The sequence below is a fragment of the Limulus polyphemus genome, unplaced genomic scaffold (assembly GCF_000517525.1).
Source record: "Limulus polyphemus unplaced genomic scaffold, Limulus_polyphemus-2.1.2 Scaffold148, whole genome shotgun sequence".
NCBI classification, from domain to species: domain Eukaryota; kingdom Metazoa; phylum Arthropoda; class Merostomata; order Xiphosura; family Limulidae; genus Limulus; species Limulus polyphemus.
In genome coordinates this window covers 492285-516983 of record NW_013665758.1, presented here as the reverse complement: position 1 = coordinate 516983, position 24699 = coordinate 492285, and the positions used below count along the sequence as shown (strand labels likewise).

The 24699-nt window shown below is 34.7% G+C and overlaps 1 protein-coding gene across 1 annotated transcript in view; it reads right to left on the bottom strand.

The window, feature by feature from the left end:
* Positions 1-9319, bottom strand: part of LOC106475569 — a 30450-nt gene extending 21131 nt beyond the window's left edge. The window contains exon 1 of the mRNA XM_022380855.1: positions 9313-9319. Within this exon, the coding sequence (XP_022236563.1) occupies positions 9313-9319 (7 nt within the window). The remainder of the gene's footprint in view (positions 1-9312) is intronic.
* Positions 9320-24699: the final 15380 nt, after the last annotated feature.

Sequence of the window (24699 nt, the reverse complement as noted above, 5' to 3'; positions counted from 1 at the left end):
AACCCATTTCTTCATTTTTTTCCCCCTTAGTCTTCTCATGTTTTAGGGTTGAAATTTATAGTTCAAATTTTTTTGGGGACCACAGTTATAAATGCGAAGGAAGACAAACAACAGAAAACATTATTTACATCTATTGCTAAACTAATCTAAGGCTACATAGTAAATGGATGTATTCTCCACTTTAGCCCAGGGTTATTGACGGTGGATGTAATTGTCCATGATTTTTGAAGGGTGTTATTTCACTGCTAGTTACAGGTTTACGGTCCTTAGTCCATCTCAAGTTTTTCTTATAAACGGAGATATTATTTAACTTAACTTAGAGTTAGCGTCAAAAGAAAGTATTGCTAAACTAATCTAAGGCTACATAGTAAATGGATGTATTCTCCACTTTAGCCCAGGGTTATTTATAAATGAAATAATTTTTCAGTCTGTCTCAGGTTTTCTGATAATTAATGCTATTCGTGACATTAACACAGGAGTACTGGGGAAAGACGATACTCTCAAAATCATCCAAGGATTACTGATATTCGTTATCCTATCTCAGGTTTACTAAAACGTGGGCATATTTTCTCGTCTACCCCAGGATTTTTGATAAGGGTTGATGTTATTCGGCCAAACAGACATAAAAAGGTTCAAAAGAAAAATATATATCAGAGCTTTGAATACGTATTTCCTTCATAAACCTTTAAATATGTGCCGTTATATTACAAATAGTTATTTATTGTGAGTATTTTGATGGAGAAAATACCCTGCACGAAACAATTAAAGACAAATTTCAGTTCTTAATATTTTAGTTATGAAGAGATGAAATAATGTCAATGATCCTCCTCGATTATTTTTATGTAAATAAGGCAAATGACTGGTCATTAACAGAAGGGTTGGAACCGGAGGTGCTCAATCAGCCCCACATTTACATATTTGATTTATATAGCAACTGTAAATTATATTATTAAATTAGTTTTCTGGGGGCATGCCCCCAGACCACTCATGAGAGAGCTGGTTTTAGCAACTGTAAAATCTGCAAGTCTAGCCAAATACCCCCACTTTTCAACTCCTTCCTACACCAGTGATTAAACTATGGTCGTAAATAAATATTTGGTTGGTTTGTTTTTAGAAACAAAGACACAATGAGCTATCTGCTATGTTTACCATGGGGAATGGAACCCCGGATTTTAACATTGTATGTCCGTAAATTTACCGCTGTCCCATTGCGTGGGGTTGGGCAACATATTTGGCAAAAAGTAGTTTTGTATCTTTATACGTCATAATATTGCACGTATTGCACGAGGAGTATGGTCCTCAAGACCAGCATGAGCAGCCTGACACTGGTATTGCATTTTTAAAAACCAAAATGTTGATTATATCCTGAAGTATCCTCGATCACTCTTTTCAAAGAGTTACTTCTAGTATATCATTTGTGTTTGGAGTCATCTGACGGGATGCAACGTGTTTCTCAAGAAAATCTCATGCATACCTGACAGGACTGCAGTCCACTGAGAAGGCCACTCCATTTGACTAATCTTCGCTTCTTAACCCAATGTGTCAATCAGTTTAGCACGGTGTTGGCAGGTGTTATCATCCATCAGGCTGAAGTTAGGACCAAATGAAAAAGCATATAGCAGCCATAGGATGCGGTGTATATAATATGCTTATAACATTCTTCTACCACTACTGTATGGGTCACACTTAAGTAAGAAATTAAGGTTGAATCTGGTTTCAGGTTAAATGAGTATACTTTTGTTATTTAGCCGCGTCTTTGGGTTTATCTCACGTTAACTTAAGTTTTTATTACATATAGTTAATACCAGGTATATAACAGTTATGTATATAATAAGACATTACATCAATAGTTTAGTTACACTAATTTTCTATAATTACTTCCTTTGCCATATTAACGATTGGGTTGTTTTAAATTTCGCGCAAAGCTACACGAGGGCTATCTGCGCTAGCCGTCCCTAATTTAGCAGTGTAAGACTAGAGGGAAGGCAGCTAGTCATCACCACCCAGTGCCAACTCTTGGGCTACTCTTTTACCAAAGAATAATATGATTAACCGTCACATTACAACGCCCCCACGGCTGAAAGGGCGAGCATGTTTGGTGTGACGGGGATTCGAACCCGTGACCCTCAGACTGCGAGTCAAGCCCGCCATATTAACCAACGTTGTAACGTTTATTTCTAAGTCTTATTATTGTTGAACTTTTTATAGGGCTTAACTTGTTCCATTTTTGACTTTTTCGGATGATTTAACGTCAGTCAACTGTTACGTGTCAAAGGTTAGTTAAATTTAGAGTGGTAATGTTAGACATATCTCATAATATGTTTAGTATGCTGTTTTCTTTGTATTACATTTAACGCTGATAGATTTTAATGGACAATCTTTCATTTATTACTCTGTCACTTCATAAACATTAGCTTTTGGTTGTTTACTATAGGTAAAACTACTTTTACTGACTCGACACAGTTTAAACAATAACGTGTGTCGTCGTAAGTTTTCACATTCACAGATGCCACTCTTCTCTAGTGTTATACTGCAGAGTAGCTTAATGAGTTTTAAATGGTCAAAAGACACGTTAGGGAGAATTAGTGAAACATCAGCCATGTTATTCTGACGCTACGTTAAAAAAAAACTCTACGGTAGTAGTTCAGGCAGATAGCTAGTGTTTCTGTGTAACTAAAGTAAGGTATATTATGTTATTTATTTATTGTTACTTTCATGAATGATATTGGTTAGACTGTTTAAGATATCGAAGGTTATTAATTTTTAATTGTGTTATTTAATATTATACTTTAACTATAAATATTGATTTGTTTTGAATTTCACGCAAAGCTACACGAGGGCTATCTGCGCTAGCCGTCCCTAATTTACAAGTGATAGACTACATGGAAGGCAGCTAGTTAACACTACCCACCGTTAACTCGTGGGCTACTCTTTTACCAACGAAGTGACCATGGGATTGACCTTTACTTTATAACGCTCCCATGGCTGAAAGGGTCGAACTTGCGACCCGCATATTACGACTCGAGCGCCCTAATCACCAGGCCATGCCAGGCCACATATTGTTTTGCATTATTAGCTTAATATATGTATTTAGAACTAACCTAGATTTCCTCAGCTGGCCGAATCTCGTGAGGTATTTTTGGAATTACGGTTGAAAATATCGTTAACAGGGAGGGTAAATAACTAATCAAACAACGCATTAGGATCTTTGTAAGTAGGAATATAACGAAAGTATATTTAACTAGCTATAGTGATTCCAGGTTTGATTTGAAGTTTTTCTCTAAGTACATAGCTTGCACTCATCTGAAACTAATGTCAGTGCATTCCCATGCTATGTTTCAATATTGTGGAGAGCCACCGAACAAATTGGAGCTGATCAAGTGAAACAGGTTACAAATGTCTCAAAAGTGATGCTATTACAAATGAACCGTTTCCAAGCTAATGCTAAAATTGTTTGGTCACCTGGACAAGGCATACAATCAACCGAAACATAACTAGATCCGTTAATTCTGGTTCGTAATAATCGTAGGGTGCTACCTACTCCGAGAATGATTGGTATGTTCGCAGTTGCAACTGACAGTGTCAACATACGGTCGATTAGAAACAGACTTCACAAGACTAATCTGTAGGTCAGACGCTCAGTGAAATACAAGATGCTAACAGAAAGACACACAGAAAAAAGCTCACCTTCAATTGTACTGTGAACTCATACATTAGTCTAAGAATATATAGCAATATTCTTTTTATAGATGAAACGAATCGAAACCCTATACTCTAAATAATATCCCAAGGAATTAAAGTATAGACCTGAAAGTTTTTAAAACATCTTGATACTTTGTAAAATTATATACCCATAATCTGTAGCAAAATATTGTTGAATTTCCCACAGAATTGAATGAATTTTGGGTTTAAAAAATCGCAATGAGAAATCTCGTTTGTAAAACAGGAGAGAGTGAATTTACCGGCTTTGCTCACAAATTCTTACAATGTGAACATTATTCATGATGTTAGAAAAATACGTAGGTTCAAGAAGTCTTCATAGAAATGAATAAAAACCCTATAACTCGAGTGCTTTCGATAGGTGGACATTCTTTTTTCAGGGGCAAACTGGGAATGTACCCAATAAGCTGTGAGTAGTAAACATTGTTAACTAGTCATTTACACTTCAGATCACATAAATGGTCATCAGATACTCGATTTGTGTAGGAATAACTTAAGAGATGATTGATATTATTTTATTGATATATTATTTTATAACAGTGGTTTTACTATGTCATAGCTATGATGTTATAGATTCCAATTATCCTTTAATTATTTCTGTGCAGTGTAGTAGAATTTGTTGTATGTCTTTTGAAATCATGCACAATATTAAGACACCTACCGGTAGTAAAAACAATTATTTATTATTTAGCTCTTAGTTTATTGAATTTCTCGCAAAAATATTCTAGGGCTATTTGCACTAGATGTTAATACTTTTGAAGTGATAGACTAAAGACAAAGCAGCTAGTCAAACGAACTAACTGCCAACTCTTAGGTTACTCTTTTATCAACGAATAGTGTGACTGGCCGTCATATTGCAACGCCTCCACTACTGAAAGAAAGCTAAGTTATAACAATGCTCTAACAGTTTTGAGTCAACATGTACGTTTGACATGGATGGGTTATAATATGTTGAATAGCTTTCGTAACTATATAACTTAAGTGTGTCTTAAATACAGGAGTTGTAAAGTGAACCAGTCATCATATAAATCTTAACTACAGAACGTATTTACTCATATTGGATAATTTTGTTCAGATACTTAACATATGTTGTCTAGGAAAAGATCACATACGACGCACTATACCGAGAAAAGTTAGCTAGTAACCAGCGTCCCAAGGAGCTAAAAGTTTCTGTTTTATCTACAGAAATATTATAAATCGAATTCTATACTGATTAAAGTTAATCCATGTGTTTTACAAAACTAAAGTGGGTCTTGCTGAAAAACAGGTTCTTATGCAAAATATTTTTAAGTAATGGTTAAAAAACTAAATCAAAATGTTATTCTGCGACAAACAATGCACATGAACATCTTTACTCCCAAACTAATATTAACTTGGATAATGCCAAGAATATTGCATAAGTTTGGCGCGCGTAAACCTTCTACAGTTTCTTACTATCGTTGGTATAAAATAAAATATGATATGAAGTGTCCAATGCTGTGAGTTGGAACTTTAGCTAGTTTTCAACTATTAACTTGAATGGTTTAAAATTGACACCTTGACTGGTTTAGGACTACCGTCCTTACTGGTTTAAGATTGAAAAGTTTACTGATTTAAGACATGGACATATTCTTACTTAATGGTAAGCTATATGATCAGTTTGAGGGTGCTGTCATAGGGTTGAAATTAGAGTTATTAGGGCTTGGGACCTTTATTGGTTTAAGACGTCATCTTTATTGATTCAGAGTTACTACCTTGATTCGTTTATTAGTTTAAGACTAACATTTTCTTGGTTTAGGACTACTTTCATCATTGGAAGACTGACACCTATGCTGTTTTCGGAACCACTATCTTGGCTGATTTAAGTCTGACAATTTGTTTTAGTTAAAAACTGTAACTTTTATTCGTTTAGGTCTGACAACTTGATTAGTTTCGGACTAGCACTTGCTTGCTTTGATAACAAGGTAACAATAATTGACTCACAAATATCTTTTCATAGGTTTAAACATATTTAAAAACAATTTACTTAGTAACCAAGTTAACGTAGTTTATGTGTTTAGACAAGTGCGGTTTGTTTACGGAGGTTGAGTACTTTGTATTACAAAGACTTTGGAGCCTCGCCGCGTTCGTTCTTGTTCTGTTTGACGGACATGCATCTTGATAATAGCCCTACAGCGTAGTTTCAGTTTCAAAAGACTCTCTCGTAAGGCAGTAATGTTAAAATTACACTACCTCTACCTGCATGCTTTCCATACTCCATCTAGTGTACGTAGGCGACTGTTTTTCATTGTCCATTTCAGCAATCCATTCACACAGACATCCATAGGCACTGCGTCTGGCAACTTGACCGATATACGTTCTTGTGGAATAGAATAGCACGAATATTCGTTTCGTTCTCCAGCTGCTTGATGTATGCAACGGTTGGACAGACATGCCAATCCTTCTTGATTATGTTGTATACTTTTGCCTGGATCACATGGACGGCTTTTGCATTTAATCTTTGTGCTTGCAGATTCTCACCTGTTGCAAAACGCCGGACTTTGCTTACCGCGATTGGGGTACGACAGGTATTTTTCTGTATTGTTCTGGCTCCAAGGATGATCCATATACCGTTGTTTTCCAAAGCCTTTAGATACAAGGAATATACCAGTTTTGGAAATTCTAACTCCTCTGTCTGAAGAAATCTTTATGATATCAGTGTACGAATATTTTGTCGAAAAGGGCTGTTGCATATTCTTCCCAAAAGCGACCAATTTTCGATGACATAATGATATCTATCTAACGGTATATGATGTATAAACCATTCTGATACATGCTATTCAACCACGAATTTATATCGACTGTGGTTTTCACGTGACTTGCTGTTTTGCATATTAAAGATCGTTTTAATGTAACATATTCAACCTTCTGTAAAATACGATGTAGTGTGCGTTTAACTGGATAATTTTGAATAATCAGCATACATACGCAACTAAACGTGAAAGAGTATAATATACTCAATAAAACAACGTTTTAAGTTCAGGTCAAGGAGATAGTTGAGAATTACGAGTGTTGCTATGGAAACCATGCAAAACGGCATTTGAAAGTGGTGATAGTTGTTTGTTTGTTCACCATCACGAAACAAAGACTTGTTAGAAATTATATAGCGTAGTTTCATTTGAAACTTAACTGTTTTTCTTAATTTCTTAGTTAAACTCGTCACGCGCAACACGAATCATAAAAACATACTTGCAAAGAAAAAAAAAAGAGTGCAATCATACATTTGTTTACTCGATGTTTATTTACGGAGAGATACCTTATATAGATCTGGAATAGGGTTAACATTGATAACCATACCTTAAACTACAATACAAATATTTAAGGAACCAGTTGAATTATCGAATTATATCAGTTTTCAACGCTGAGGTTTCATGGGTACACGGGATGATACATTTTATGTCTCTCTGCTCGTCTTCATTAAAGTTTAATGGGGTGGTACACAGGACGACACATTTTGTGTCTCTCTGCTCGTCTTTATTAAAGTTTCATGTGGTGGTTCACAGGACGACACATTTTGTGTCTCTCTGCTCGTCTTTATTAAAGTTTCATGGGATACACAGGATGACACGTTTTGTGTTTCTCTGCTTGTCTTTGTTTGATGGGGTGGAACATAGAACGACATTTAGTGTCTTTCTGCTCGTCTTTATTAGATATGGAAACATCGTCAGGTAATAATGGCAGTTGAAGTTCGAATAACGTCACCATAATCAAACAAGCAGTACCTACTTTCCTACCACACAAAAAGTTTGAAAGCTTAGAATAAGCTAACACATGATATACTAGACAACAACAACAAAACAAAAAGGGAAAAATATTTTTTTGATCATGCAAATATACAGGCTACTTTTGTCTACGACCACTATCGTAAAATACACGACATCACTGTAACTGGTACTACTCAAAATAGAGATAACGAATTCATCTAGCGAACGGAACATGTTTTTTTTTTAACTAAAATTATACGCATCGACGAAATGAAATAAGAACAGCTTTGTTTGTTTGAAGTTAAGCATAAAGCTACACAATGGGCTATCTGTGCTCTGCCCACCACGAGTATCGAAACTCGAATTCTAGCGTTATAAGTCCGCAGACATACCGCTGTGCTACTGGAAAAATTCAGCAAAGTGTTTTGTTGTTTTTTAAATAATCGAGATAATGTCTGGATAAGAAGTGCTGTACTTTTCCCCCTTTTGAAAAAAATAACGTATTTTTCATCTCACTGACAACGTATAATTGCCTTGGATGGTTTGGTATTACAAGAGATATTGATTCCTTTCAGTAAACACCATGATAGTTGTTCGTCCATATAGGGAAAACTGTTAAACTGTGCTTTTTTTTTGTAATTCGTGTGATTTCTTCTAGAATTATTTATAATACAGCAAAAGCCCCTTTACATTTAAGGAAATTTATCGTTTTGAATTCCCCTTATTCTTGAGCCCCTAAAATAAATAAATTTAGTCATCACGCATTTTATTTATTTTATTTATTTTTATTATGCACAAAGCTACACAAGGGCTATCTGTGCTCTGCCCACCACGGGTATCGAAACCCGGTTTCTAATGTTGGAAGTCCGCAGACATACCGCTGTGCCACTGGGGGGCAATGATTAAATCGAATACAGTTTATAGCACAGGAAAGCATAGTATTTTAATTTGTTGGTATAGGATTTTCACAAGACAGTATACGAGTTAATTACAAAATTGAACAATTGCATCGTTGCGGTCTGAAAACAATTAAAACATTTACGTTGCTTACGGTTTAAATGAATCGTCTGTCTGTCTGGATAACCAATATTTAATCCATGCACACATACTTTCTGATACCCCCAGGACCGGGTGTGGCCTAGTGAAGAACGTGCTTGGATTGTGAATCAAAGGGTTTCAAAGTTCGAGTCCCACTGGGCTTGTGGGTTCGCTATATTTATGTACAAAAGTGTCAGACAAATCCCACTATTAGATCAGACGAGAATAGTCCAAGAGTTGCCGGTGGGTGCTGTTGACTAGCTGCTTTCATTAGAGTCTGTCGCTTCAAAATTAGGAAAAATTATGCGTAGATACGTAGCTGTACAGGAAAAGAATAAAAGATAAAAAAAAAGATACGCTCCGCTCCTTCACACATACCATCATCTGTCTGTTGTATGTTTTAAAGAGATGACAGCCTCAACGGCTCACGCTTTTTTATCTGTATAAATAACTTTGAATTTATGTTTATGTTAATATCTCATGTTTTATTTCATTTCATTGTCTTAAAGCTCTTTTTTTTTTCTATTGCACTATATCGAGACTGTTTACAATTATTTCTTGCATGTAAATTTCTTGTGGATCCTAGCTATATATCAATGTAAACAAGTTAGGCTTATAGTTTCTAAACTTGATAAAAAAAATCACAATTACTTTGAGCAAGAAATATTTTCAACGAAGTAAGAGTTTTTAAACCTGGCTAAACGATGTTGGCTGTATGTGGCCGAGTAGTGAGACCAGATGCTACTCAACGATGACGTCCCTACCACTTCCTACAGCCAGCCAGGGTGAGTTTGTATCTACGTTTTGCAGTGTATAGACACGTTTTACTTACCTGTCATTCCTTGAAGCACGTGCGATCATTGTTATTCTTGGCAAGTACTAGTTATTTTGTCAACTTCACACTAAAACATACTTTAGAGATAGAAACTTCCTTAACAGTTTGATTTACGGACAAATTCATTCCTGTCCATTTTCCTATTATAACTCGTATTTTGTTTTTTAAATTTTGTGTATACAGTTTTCAGAAAGAACAAAGAGAGAAATTCGCAAATTTCGATTTTCAGGTCGTAGGGACTATAAGTATTTCATATACCGTAGCATATACTAAAAAAAACACCGATAGAGATTTGTGTTACCATTTGCAATGCATAGTAAAGAAAAAGAACAAAATATTAATATGAAAGCGAGAGATAACATAAAACTTGCGTTCAAGGAGAGTTACTACAAGAAATAACAAAATGAACTAAAATTAACTGTATCATAAAACGATGGTTTTTATGACATGCTTCTTGTTGATTATTGTTACTATTCTTATACTTGATAAAGATGTCCAGTTCAACTAATATCTCAAGTATTTAGCTTTACGTAAGTGATCTGCTTTGTTCAACTACAGTGTTAAACCCAATTAAAACTTCTACCTTTTTTTTAAGTGGTGTTCAGCTTAACTGAAGTTTCTGTTCTTTTTTAAATGGTGTTCAGCGTAACTAAACGTTTTATCTTCTTTAAGTGGCGTTTAACTTAATTAAAACTTCCATTGTCTTTAGACAGTATTTAGTTTAAATACTCTTTCTTCTTTGAGGTTATTTAAACTTCAAGCCAAGGTTCTACCATTTATACGCGGATTCAACAAAGGTTATTCTTTTTTTTTTAGATGGCGTCCAATTCAAACAATATTTCTCTATTTATTAAGTCATTGAATTAACATTCAAGCACAAAGGTTTTTGACCGGGTGTGGCCAAAGTGATTAGCATGCCGAGTTGCTGATCGAAAGGTCAAAGTTCACACTACTATGATGATAAAGGTCTTCGCATTTTTATGTGTGGGGCCGTTGTAAGATTCAAAGTTATTCGACTTACAACTGGAAAAAAGTTATTGTGGCTGCAGGTGCTCGTAACTGGTTGCCTTCCCTATGGCAGTAGTTCGAAATTAAGAGGAATTATACAAATTAAGAGCTTGTAACCTGACCCGCTAGCCCATGTGTACAAATATTCCATTTTTCAAGTGGTTTACAGTTCACACAATGATCTTAATTTTTTCAAGTGGCTTACAGATCACACAATGATCCTAATTTCTTCAAGAGGTTTAAAATTTACACAATGATCCCATCTTCTTCAAGTACTTTAAAATTCATACAATGATCCTATTATTTTCAAGTGGGTTAAAATTTACACAATGACCTATCTTTTTCAAGTGGGTTAAAATTCACACAATGATCCTATCTTTTTCAAGTGGGTTAAAATTCACTCAATGATCCTATCTTTTTCAAGTGGTTTACAGTTCACAGAAAGTTCCTCTCTTCTTATGTGTTTGCTTTAGCGCAAAACTATACAATAGGCTCTTTGTGTTCTGTCAATCCATGTGGAACCGAACCCCGAATTTTAGCGTTGTAAGTTCGTAAACTTACCGCTAACCTACTGGGATACTCTCTCTCTCTCTCTGTGTTTAATTGGTTTACAGATCAAGCGCAGTTCTTCTCTTCTGAAGAGATTTACAGTTCACACACAGACACAGGTCCACTTTCTCAAGTAATTTAAGAGTCAAACAAAGGTGTAATATTCATCTAGCGTGCAGTGAAAACCAAGGACCCGTGTCTTGGATGATCATTATTTTTTACTTTGATCTATTATTTTATAGTTGACACTTGGTAACGTAAAGTTCAGACAAGAACTCAGTTTTACTTAGTTTGCAGTAGACTAAAGAATCATGAATCTACAAATAACTTGTTTAAACACAAACATAAGTGTATAACCCACACCTCATCAAACCTATGAAGAGAGATATTTGCTTATCACTCAGCCATAACTATCATATTAATATTTCCAAAATGTATAACTCATGATGTTTATGTAGATCCAAGCAGCTCTCAGCCTAAACTGAGCACTTAGCATTGCTTCCAATCCTGATGGTTATGAAGTCTGTTCTAGCGGAAACTAACGAAAAAATTACCAAAATAAAAGCCATGTCTGTTTCACGCAAGATTCGTTCTAAGCATGCCCTGTTACTAGGCAACAGACATCACCCATCTTCGACACGAGGATGTATGACGTAGTCAGAGGAAGATTATTGATGTTCTCTTCTGCACGGCTGGCAGGACTACAAATCATATGCTGTTATGGAACACCAACAAATACGTACACATACATATAACCAAAAATACAACCTTATTTTCGTAGAACATTTAATTGTGTATGTCTGTATACATGAACAATTACTCGAGATCAGACAATATAAACTTGAAATATGGCTTGTTCGTCACATTTAACAAAAAGTCCAATTTTTTTGGGTTTATGTCACAACTTTTACAAAGTGTATAGATAAAACAGAAGGATTATAAATGCAATTTTTGTAGTATTCGATGTATTGATTTATGTTTAGTTTTTTTTAAATTCCAGTGAGAGGGTTAAGAAGCTTGACCATATAATATTACATTGTGTTTCGAAACGAATTAAAACTTGAAGTAGTTCACAAAAAAAATTGGGTATTACAGCAGTACACAAAAGAAAGCAAGCATTACGAAATTAACAAAAAAAAAATAGAGTTAAGAAGTCCACGAGGGAAACAAAGGTTTAGAAAATATAGTATTCCAAGTATAGAATTAAAGATGAAGCTTGCCTATAAGGCATTAATAAGCCATTAGCAAGAATGTTAACGAAATGCCCGACATGCAAAGGAAGGTGTTTGTTGAACATTTCAGAAAAAGAAAGAAGTGAAAGTTTCGCTCACTAATAAGCCATTAGCAATAATGTTAACGAAATGCCCGACATGCAAAGGAAGGTGTTTGCTGAACATTGTTTAAAACTTTATTAAAAATGAAGGAGGGGAAATAATTGAAATTTTCTAGTTATTTATTTATAGATTCTTATGTACTCAATGTACTGCAAGATTACATTCTGCCTTAGCTTGTTGTAACATAGTGAGATAGTTAAAATGTCGCATCAGGTTGTTGTAACCTAGTAAGATAGTGAAAATTCTGCTTTAGCTTGTTGTAACCTAGTGATATAGTGAAAATTCTACCTTAGCTTGTATCTACTCGTTGAAATCTAGTGATATAGTTAAAATGGCACCTCAACTTGTTGTAACTTAGTGAGATAGTTAACATACCGCCTCAGCTTGTTGTAAGCTGGTGAGATAGTTGAAATGCCGCCTCAGCTTGTTGTAAGCTGGTGAGATAGTTGAAATGCCGCCTTAGCTTGTTGTAACCTAATTAAATAGTTAAAATGTCGCCAGAGCCTGTGTCTAACCATTGGAACTCCTGCACGGTTTAGTGTTTTAGAATATCTCAAGGAATATATTCATTTCTATTACGGTCTTATCAAAGAAGAAACGGAGAGTTGTAAGATGGAATTCAACAACAAATTTTCGTTGATGAAAATTTTGATTTGGTACGTAACAGATATTGTATGTTTGTAGGAATGATCCACACGTTTCCGAATAACTTACCAGTAGCATCGAAAGCGTATGAATATCGGGGAGATCTAGCAATTAACTTACCAGGATATAAAACATTCGAATATAAATCTTGTGTCGAATATTCTGAGAAAAATGGAGCTGATGTAGCACTTCTGAAGAAAACTGAAATAAAAGATCTCATTATGTAGGCATATCAGAAGGCTCAGGTTAGACAGCTTGTCCTCGAATTTCTCAAACAAATTAAATTTACAACCCAGCATGCATAAACATTATATCAAAAGAAAATCTCATGTACACAGACATACCTGCGCTCGAACAAATTCTACAAGAATAATTTGACAAGTACTATAACTTGTATGGCTAGAAAGCACCGAAAGACTTTGTTTTTATTGTAATTGATCTCAATGTTTTCTGGATAAAGATGACTGACAAATTCCCAGTCATGAGAAAACAATTTGACAAGCACTATAACTTGTATGGCTAGAAAGCACCGAAAGACTTTGTTGTTACTGTAATTGATCTCAATGTTTTCTGGATAAAGATGACTGACAAATTCCCAGTCATGAGAAAACACAGAGACTGAAGCATAGTGATCTAATACGTTTCCTGTCAGACGAAGAACATAACATCAAGGTTTATTCTTCTATTATAACCTAAAGAAGTACTTTCTGGCGAGCTTGGTTTGTTTGTTTGCTTGTTGTAAAACTTGCGTGTCAAGTTACACAAAGAGCAATCTGAGCATGGCCGTCCCTCATTTTGAACTGATAGACTAGAAGAAAGACAGCTAGTGAACATTGAGCAGTACATGCTGCCAACTCTTGGGCTACTTTGTATGACCGATTAGTGGGATTTAACTATCACTTAGAATGCACCCACGGACCTAAAGAGCAGAGCGCGTTTTTGCGACAACGGGCAGCGGGCCATGACCCTGCAGTTTCACATTCCGAGTATATTAACCACTGGGCCACGCTTGGAACAAGAAGAACGTATCAGTGAAGAGTAATAATTTAATATTTAATGAACACGGAAGCTAAAAGAACTGCATTAATTTTAATTACTTATTTCTTTTTATTATTAATTTAAAATTAATAACGTTTTATATATAGAGTATATAGAATTTAGAAGATGATCCATTATGGGTCTGTTCATCTTTTATTTGTTAGCTCACAAAGAAATAAATCTAAATTATTTAGTTACTGTACTGTTTAATAATATGCTTGACTAGAAACTGTCTTTGCTCCATTCTCCTGGTTTGACTTAGTCATAATACTGGAACTCTGATGATGAATAAATAAAATCTATATAGTGACTGAGACATTACTGATACATAAAACCATATGATATTTCTGTACAAGCTCGCTATAAAAGTATTCAAAAACTATAAAAACTATAACTAGAGGCTTTAAAATATAAAATACGACACAAAACTGCAAAATTATTGGGGATTACTTCAGGAGATAACTTTCAGCTTCCTCAGTGGACGGACATGGCTTAGTGACTAGTGCTGTCGACTTGTAATCTGCGGGTCGTGGGTTCGAATCCCGCTACTTAATATGTTCACCCACGCAACCGTGAGGGCGTTATAATGTGACGGTCAATCACACTTTTCGTTGATAAAAGTGTAGCCAAAGAGTTGGCGGTGGGTGTTGTTGATTAGTTGCCTTCCCTTTATTCTACCTCTTCTAAATTAGAGATGGCCAGCGCAGATAACGATATTCCAATAAGGTTATTGTTGATTAAACACAAAGTTACACAATGGACTATCTGCTCTACGCCCTAAAATGCTCTCGAAGCCAAATATTTTGCATTATAAGTTTTAAAGTTTACTACTGAATCACCAGGAGCAGGAAGGAAGGTCTATCGGGTTATCAGGTTTTCTTATATTGTGATTTCGGCCCTTCGTGATATCCTTGTATCATGAATGTTTTTAATGTGAATAAAAATAATTCGGATCTTCTTGGCTTCAGACATCCCCCCACACACACATGGTTAGTATTTGTGAAATTCGGAGGAACATTAACAGATAAAAAAATAATTTAGAACCACATTCATTTATAAAAGAAAAAAATCTGATTTTGTTCAATTTCTATGTTGAACTTGATGTTAAGGTAAAGGTTGTTAATAAAGTTTAACGTTAGCGAAGTCTGAATTGATATTTCCTGTTATATTTCAAGGTCAATACATCGGCTTGCACACTGAACTGTCAATCACAATAAGCTTTCACTTAAGCAGGCAGACATAGAGGTTCGGCCCACTTCATACTTGTTCACACAAACTAAATTTAAAGCAGTAAAAATAAGTTCTAGAGGAATTGCGTAAAAGAAAAAAACACTCATGAAACTTGATCATCACTCTGGAATTGTCTAATGTTGCTTCGTAAATTTAACCTGCTGCATAATGTTACGTTTAAAGGCTGCATGAAGGAATCTAAGGGAATCTAAGAAGGAATCTAAGGGATAACTAAGGGAATGTATGAAGGAATCTAAGGGATAACTAAGGGAATCTAAGAAGGAATCTAAGGGATAACTAAGGGAATGTATGAAGGAATCTAAGGGATAACTAAGGGAATCTAAGAAGGAATCTAAGGGATAACTAAGGGAATCTAAGGGATAACTAAGGGAATCTTGAGAGAAATCTAAGGGAATCTAAGAAGGAATCTAAGGGATAACTAAGGGAATCTAAGAAGGAATCTAAGGGATAACTAAGGGAATCTAAGGGATAACTAAGGGAATTGAAGGGATAACTAAGGGAATCTAAGGAATAACTAAGGGAATCTAGAGAGGAATCTAAGGGATAACTAAGGGAATCTAAGGGATAACTAAGGGAATCTAAGGAATAACTAAGGGAATCTAAGGAATAACTAAGGACATCTAAGGAATAACTAAGGAATAACTAAGGGATAACTAAGGGAATCTAAGGAATAACTAAGGGATAACTAAGGGAATCTAAGGAATAACTAAGGGATAACTAAGGGAATCTAAGGAATAACTAAGGGAATCTAGATAGGAATCTAAGGAATAACTAAGGGATAACTAAGGGAATCTAAGGAATAACTAAGGGAATCTAGAGAGGAGTCTAAGGAATAACTAAGGGAATCTTGAGAGGAATCTAAGGGATAACTAAGGGACTCTAAGGGATAAGTCGACCCTTCAGGGCCTCATTGAGTCCAGGAATCACACAGACTTTTGTTTATTTAGATATGTTAAAGTCAGATTATAACAGTTTGAAATGGAAGATATAAAGATTTTAAGTGAGAAGATAATTTATGTTGTCTGTTTTTTAAATAACACATTGTTTTGTCAGAAATAATTTAAAGCTTAGGTTTCTTTATTTGGAATACTAGGTGCAGGGAATGTTTATTTATCCGTTTATCCTAACAGGGCGTTTATAATTTTTATTCTTACTTTATCACTTTTTAACTTCTGAACTTTTAATATGTTTTTCTCTGATTTTGAACTACTGATTAGAGGGAACTCAGCCAGTCAGAAGCACCCAACTACCCATCATCCACACTAATGGATTGACTATCACTTGTTTATTCCCTTATAATTTTGTCTAATAAGTAATTTCTTTATATATATATACTGCCGAAATATTTGTTTACTGATTTTTCTATATTTATAATGCTGTTTACACACATATCTGGCTTATATATGGCCTATATTTACATTGTTTGCATATCTGGAAATAGCAATAAATCATTTATTCAGATAACATAATCAATTCGACCATATAACGTCTAGGTACATTGACTGATCCCTTTATTAAGACCGCTATCTAATATTAGATTGTATCTTTTTTCACTACGATAATAAATTGAAGTCCACATAACATAGACTTAACGAGATGTCAGAAGATGTCTTGTTCAAATGTAATCTATTTCTTGAGGAGTATAGCTTTTAACTGGTTCAAAGATGTCGGCACAAGACTATGTTCACAAATCCAAGGTTCAAACTCTTCCTCAAAATGCTCAATCGGATGGAGATTCGATGATTGCAATAGTCTAGGGAGACAACTAAAGTTGCTCTATGATCAAACTCAATCGGATCAAGGTCCGATGATTGCGTTGGTCTAGGATGATAACTAGAATAGCTGTTGTGCTCTTTGATCAAACTCAATCGGATCAAGGTCCGATGATTGCGTTGGTCTAGGATGATAACTAGAATAGCTGTTGTGCTCTTTGATCAAACGTAATTGGATCAAGGTCCGATGATTGCGTTGGTCTAGGATGATAACTAGAATAGCTGTTGTGCTCTTTGATCAAACGCAATTGGATCGAGGTCCGATGATTGCGTTGGTCTAGGATGATAACTAGAATAGCTGTTGTGCTCTTTGATCAAACGTAATTGGATCAAGGTCCGATGATTGCGTTGGTCTAGGATGATAACTAGAATAGCTGTTGTGCTCTTTGATCAAACGTAATTGGATCGAGATCTGAAGATTGCATGTGCCTGGAAAGATAACTAAAGCCACTTTCGTGCTCTTCAATACAAACAGGAAGGATTGTTATATTACTGTGTGGGAGGAGTACATGTTTATAATGACGAAAATGCAGTATTGTGAGATGGACAATATCGAAATAACGTTAAAATAAACCCTGAATGTTATCAGCCATTAGATAGAGGATTCAAAGGGCTAATCCATGCAACGAGAACGTTACGCACCCTTACACTCCAACTACGTTATCGGAACAACATAATAGGGTCAAGTATCTCATGTAGTTTACAATATATTTCACTCTATCGCAAGAACAGAAAATAAAATGTGCAATGTTTCTCATCAGATCACATTAAACACTTTAAGGTATTAATCGTGTGTAATTTACACTCAAAACACCAACGGAACTGTGCCCTCAGGTTTGGATACATGATAAGGAATTTTTGGACTGGCTGTAAGTTATCAAATGATATTTGTTCTCAGGTTCTTTGAATGTACATTTCAAGGTGGTCGAATCCTGACCTCTGAAACAAAGTCTGATATCTAAATGTACATTTCTAGGTGGTCGAATCCTGACCTCTGGAAAAGTGTGATATATTTTGCGCTTTACACACCTATTTGATGGTCTTTTAGCTTTTTGTAGACTTTGGGGTTAGATATCTTTGAACAGCAAGTCTTTGATAATGACACTCTTACTAGGCCGGTACTTACTATCATGCCCCTTTTAAAGACTGAGACATCTTGCTCTCATAGCAGACTAATCACAGCAGGACTAAATCATCACAATGTAATCATATAACACATCATATACTCAATATCTGCAAACAAATGAAGTGATTTACAAATTAATGTTATGAAGTGGCCAATCAGTGCATCTGTCTTAATATTTCTGTTTATATACTGTCTAATATTCTCCCCATCTATATATATACAGTTTAGACATTTTTTTTACTAATCTGTTTAATTTTGTTTCTACAATATCTGGGTGTATCTCTGTATACCTTTATTTAAGATTACGTTAAACACCAAGAGCATGATGGGTAATTTTTCATCAAAACTTCAAATGGGTTGTTTTTCAGATAGAGCTATTGTTAAACACTATAACTAATATTGTTATAGTTTGGTTTCTCTTCGAATATATTTTGGAACAACAATGTACTTTTGACAACTCAATAACATCACGGAAAATATTTGTATCTAGATTCGAAAAAAATAAAAACCTCATTTTGTTGAATAAAAATCTATATGAATTATTGCTGTTTTGATGTGTGAATATATGTGTTTATAGAGATTAGAACAGGAAATATGAAATACATAATCTCTTGGAATTGAAAAAGAAAGCCACTGTCCTCATCCAGATCTTGCTTCACTTACTCATTATCTCATGTTTAATTTCAACAGCATATATATATATATATATAATTTGTGTATTTGTTTTAGAATTATCGCGCAAAGCTACACAAGGCCAGCTGCGCATAGCCGTCTCTAATTTTAAACTGATAGAAAAAAAGGGAAGGCGGCTAGTCAACAACCCCCAGTGCATCATCAACTATTGGGTTACTCTTGCCTGACTGATTAGAGAGATTTAACCATTGTTATTATAGTGCACTAAACCAAAACCCTCGGATTCACAGTCTGGGCACGCTAACCAAGAGACCACGCCCCATAAATATATATATACCGTTATTAGAAACAGTTATATTTTAACAAAATATAAAGCTAAATCAACTATACTTTAAGAAATGAAAATTGATTCTTAAGTGATGTGAAACCGAGTAGTAATTCATACAAGTTGGAAGTCAATGGAATATTGAATTTGTATATAAAAACGAATTTTTTGTTAGATACGTTTACTGTAAAACTGGAGTTCAGAGTAAAATTACTGTATACATTAAAGTTTCAGCATTAGGCACTAGTGTCTTACTATATATATATATATATATCAGTATAATTTCACGTTTTAGCATTAAGAATCACGCAGGCAGCCTGATATACGTCAACCTACAGAGCGGTTGAAATAAAATAAGTATTTTTTATGCAATATCGTTACTGTTAATCTAAAGTTAGTCTTCTACGCTGCCCCTCAAAATCACTCAACCTTGTAGCACACAAAACATCAATCACACATTTGAACTTTAATTTTGTCCGCATACACACGCACATATTTCAACGAATACAACAAGACTACCCCAATGGTCTAAAGTTCAGATAGTTGCGTCATATACAAATGATACACAGTCTTATCTCAAGACTACCCCAATGGTCTAGTATAACATTGTTGGTCTAAAGTTTAGATAGTTGCGTCATATACAAATGATACACAGTTTTATCTCAAGACTACCCCAATGGTCTAGTATAATACTGATGGTCTAAAGTTCAGATAGTTGCATCATATACAGATGATACACAGTCTTATCTCAAGACTACCTCAATGGTCTAGTATAATACTGATGGTCTAAAGTTTAGATAGTTGCATCATATACAGATGATACGCAGTCTTATCTCAAAACTACCCCAATGGTCTCGTATAATACTGATGGTCTAACGTTTAGATAGTTGCATCATATACAGATGATACGCAGTTTTATCTCAAGACTACCCCAATGGTCTAGTTTAACATGGATGTTCTAAAGTTTAGATAGTTGCATCATATACAGATGATACGCAGTCTTATCTCAAGACTAGCGTAAGGGTCCAGTATAATATTGATGGTCTAAAGCAGTGTTTCTCAACCTTTTTTTTTTTTGCTCGTGGCTCCCTTTTGAGTTTGATTTATCTCTGTGGCCTCACCCTTCGTAGAAGCTATTACTTAGGAAAAAGTTATTTTATTTCCACACTGTTGATTTATAATGTATATATGATATTATAATATTATTTTTACGATATTGTATTGTTTTTAAATATTTTGCTTATAATACAATGTTTTCTTATACAAATAAAAAATATTCTGTTAATCATTGACATTTTATTCAGTGTGATCCTTGGGCCTGATGAACACTTGAAAGTTTATGAATGTCTGGTTTCAGTGTGGTCAGTGATAAGCGAAGATCACCTCTCTTCACAACATCAAGGCGGTTACGTATTTTTGATAGCAAATAAGTAAACGGACAAAAACCAGATTTAACCAGATAAGATGTGGGCAATGCGATAAAATACAACTTTGCCTTCTCTCAGAGCTGTGGAAACTTATTAGCTATTTCACTACTTATCCAGAAATAATGTTTGTCACGTTTGAATCTAGCTTAGGCTGTTATATCATGCTGCTGCTCTTGAGAATCAGTTGAAAACATTTACAGATATCTGACAAACATTTTGATTGTTACTCGAGTACTAGTTGTGTCTGGTAACTTGACTTCTAAGCTGTGGGGAATACGGGGAGAAGGGAACCTTTGGTTTAATTTTAAATTTTAAATATTTTATTTGGACAGTGAAGTTTCGGCGGCCCCCTAACTTTCCGTCATTCACGTGTGGCTCCTTAGAAATATGGCGTGGTCTCCTGTGGAGTCATATAGCCACGTTGAGAACCACTGGTCTAAAATTTAGGTAGTTGCATCATATACAGATGATACACAGTCTTATCTCACGACTAGCGTAATTGATTAGTTTATGCAAACATGGTAATAAACAACAACAACAACTTAGAATTGTACCATGGTATATCTTTTTATGTGCTATGTAATCAGTAATAACAAATACCAAAATAATGGCCAACTAATCTTCCCATACAAACAAGGCGTTAACGAACAAAATTACTGTTATAAAAACAAACAAACAAACTTCCCAAAATGTAAGGAAAGTTTTATTATTATATACACAATGGGCTATCTGTGCTCTGCCCACCACGGCTATTGAAACCCGGATTCTAGCGATGTAAGTCCGCAGACACAACGCTGTACCACTGAGGACAGTTTTATTAATCAGTTCCAAAATTTCACGAGAAATTAACGAGATTTATCACGGAACTTCCAAAACGTAAGGAAAGTATTATTAACCAGTTTATTCGAAAAGTTAATTAATAATATTTACAATTATCAACAGTATAAGGGTCATACGATTTTAATGACTCTACGAACTTCAACATATAAAACTCGATAAAAAATGAATATGAGTGGAAACTTGAGTATATTCAGTTTTCATTAAAAACAACAACAACAACAACAAAAACGATGCATCGTAACCAGAAAGTTTAAATAGCTTTTAGTTTCACTAAGGTTGTGGTACTCATGGTGGACAGATAACTCATTGTGTCGCTTTGTGCATAACAACAACTAAACCAAATAAAACCATTAAAGTTGCGATCAATTCAGAAAAAGAGAGAGAGAAAAATTCAGTGTTACTGTAAGACTTATTCTTACACCATACTCACTCACCAACTTAAGTCAATTAGATAAGATAGTGTATAGTAACGATACCTTTAAAGATTTTTCACGAACCTTGAGATTTTTTAGGAATTTGAGCTTTTATTTTAACATTAATGTTATTATTTGATATATTAATAATTTCGCAAAGCTTAATAATAATTTTTGAATAAGCTAACAATAATATCTAAAAATATATATATATTCTGTTTAGAGAGTGAACTTAAAATAAATGCCCTGGGAGGTTTGTACAACGATATCAATCTGAATAGTCATGAAATACTTTATCCAATTAATAATTCCTTATTTGTTTGTTGTTGTTAAGCCCAAAGCTACACAACTGATTACACAGGCCTGCGAATTTAAACTTCATAAAAGTTGGTTTGGTTTTAATAACGGATTTTGCATAATTCAGCTACGCAGGTTTCGAAAATAACATTATTTTTTTTCTATCACGTAAAGATTCTTTACAAATCGGGAAGGAAGAAAACTCTTACTTCGATCAAATTATTATTTCGTTTACCACAATGAAAATTTTTTATTATTATATTGTTAACAAAAATACAAACAAACTGAAGAAAAGGGAAGAACATTGACGTCAAACGAATATGCATCCTCATTCATCCTTTTTTTGTGTGTGTGAAATCTACGTCTTGTACTGGGTTATGACGTTTTATGAAAAATCTGTACGTCATGAAGAAAAATGGATATCATTTTCGGATTCAGCGTAGAGGAATTACTGTAGAACATGTAAAAATGTCAAGACAATAAAACCATCGCTTGCCTGTGTTATCTGTCCTGTGCCCACCACGGTTATCTAAGCCCGGTTTTTAACGTTATAAGCCTACAAATGACTAATAAAAATGATTTAGAAAAAATTGATTAAGTTTGATTACGATAATATAGTCTACAGTGTTTTAAAAAGTTATCTGGTTGATTTAAAGGCTTGGATACCTTACTTTTACGATACAGATTGTCACAAAATAGTTGGAAACATTACATTTTGTATCGAATTTTTTAACTCGAGTTTTCTATAGAATAAACAATAGGCCTTCATTACAAGAACTACAATGGATAAGCCTGACTGAAGCATATCTGTTAAAGGATATTAAAACATTTTGGTGCAAGAATTCAGAAATACATACACGTTTATTAAAATTACTGCATTTCTTTTCTTTTCTTACCTTTCTGCGTTGAATCCATTTTTAGGTTCTGCCCAGTGTTCTAAAATTTCAAATGTTTTTATGGAATAGATTACACTGCAAACTGTTCTTCGTGTAAACTGTGCAAACTAGACTAAAACTTCAAATGTTTTTATGGAATAGATTACACTGCAAACTGTTCTTCGTGTAAACTGTGCAAACTAGACTAAAACTTCAAATGTTTTTATGGAATAGATTACACTGCAAACTGTTCTTCGTGTAAACTGTGCAAACTAGAGTTTTAAGTGTCGATGAATATTTACAGACTTCAAGAAAAGTTTGAATCACGCGGATGGGAACATGATGTTGTGCAGCAACAAATGCTGGATCACCAAATTCTCCAGTTCGAAACTCTGAACAGTTCTAAGTGTTTGCTATTTTCAAACATTGTCTCCCTGGCGTCATGGCCTAGAGTAAATCTGGACTCACTGAAAAATAACGTTTCCTCACCACTTAACCCCCTAGAAAAGATTTCCTTTCACAAATACTTCAACAGTAGGGGGTGTGCATGCACACAGCTGCACGAATCTGTTGACTCAAGTGCGACCTCAGGCCTAGATCGTTCAGATTTTGTAGGAAGTAACATTTGTACCAAAGATTACCACACAGTTTTTTTTTCTCTGTACACTAACAACAAAAAATTAAACCAGGATCGAGATACTTTGGTTATGTAGACTAGCCTTTAAGTTTAAACCATTGCCCAGCGATCTGCGAGTCCCTTTTGAACCTTAGGGTAAGTGACGTGAGCAACCTCGCATTCTTTACGGTGCGGCCAATCAGATACTACACATAAGCGCGTGAATAGAAAGCTTGTGTCGTTGCGCAGTGCGATTATACGTAGATATAAAGAAGTAACAGAATCTGTCCATCCTAGGGCCACTCGACAACGAGTAAATAAGTTAGGTCTAAACAGTTACAACTAAAAACTTCTTCATTTCTTTATTTATGAAACAGAGTAGTTAAATAAATAATGCGTGAATAAGAAGAAAACAAGACGTTCGACACGTATTCAAGTTGTTTAACGTCAAACATCTAAATAAGTATTTGTTATGAGGACGGACAGTATGGTTTAATGAATCTGTCCATTAACAGTTCATTGAAAAACGAAATGAAGTTACAAGAGACACCAACGAACTTGCGCTGGGAGGTAAATGTATTGGTCAATATACTTTTAGCAGCTCTTTGGTAATATTATATCTCTATGTAACGGAGATAATGTCAAAAATAGCCATGTAGAAGGTCAACATATATCAGGGGCGGATCCAGGACTCGGGATGTGGGGGAGTGGGTAGTCAATGCTATTAGTTGCAATAATGAAGTTCATATAGAGTGTTATAAAATCAAATTGAGTTAGGCTGTTATAAAACTCAATTTATATTAGGAAAGAAATAATAACAGGGGAAAAGAGCGACGTCTAAGCTTTAATTTGTTTTTAGCGTAACGTTTTATGATATTCTAAAGCCAAGATATAGTGAAAAAGGAAACAAAGTGTGCACAGAGCTCAAAATAAAAAACATACATACATTTCAGCCACCCTCTACTACAGTAGTATACTTTAATACTAGAAAGGATGATTGTTCAAAAGATAGTCAGATAGAATATCAATATTTGTTAATACTGTATTGTAGGAAGAGTGAGATCGTGTTGAAATATAGTCAGATAGAATATCAATATTTGTTAATACTGTATTGTAGGAAGAGTGAGATCGTGTTGAAATATAGTCAGATAGAATATCAATTATTTGTTAATACTGTACTGTAGGAAGAGTGAGATCGTGTTAGAAATATGGTCAGGTAGAATATCAATATTTGT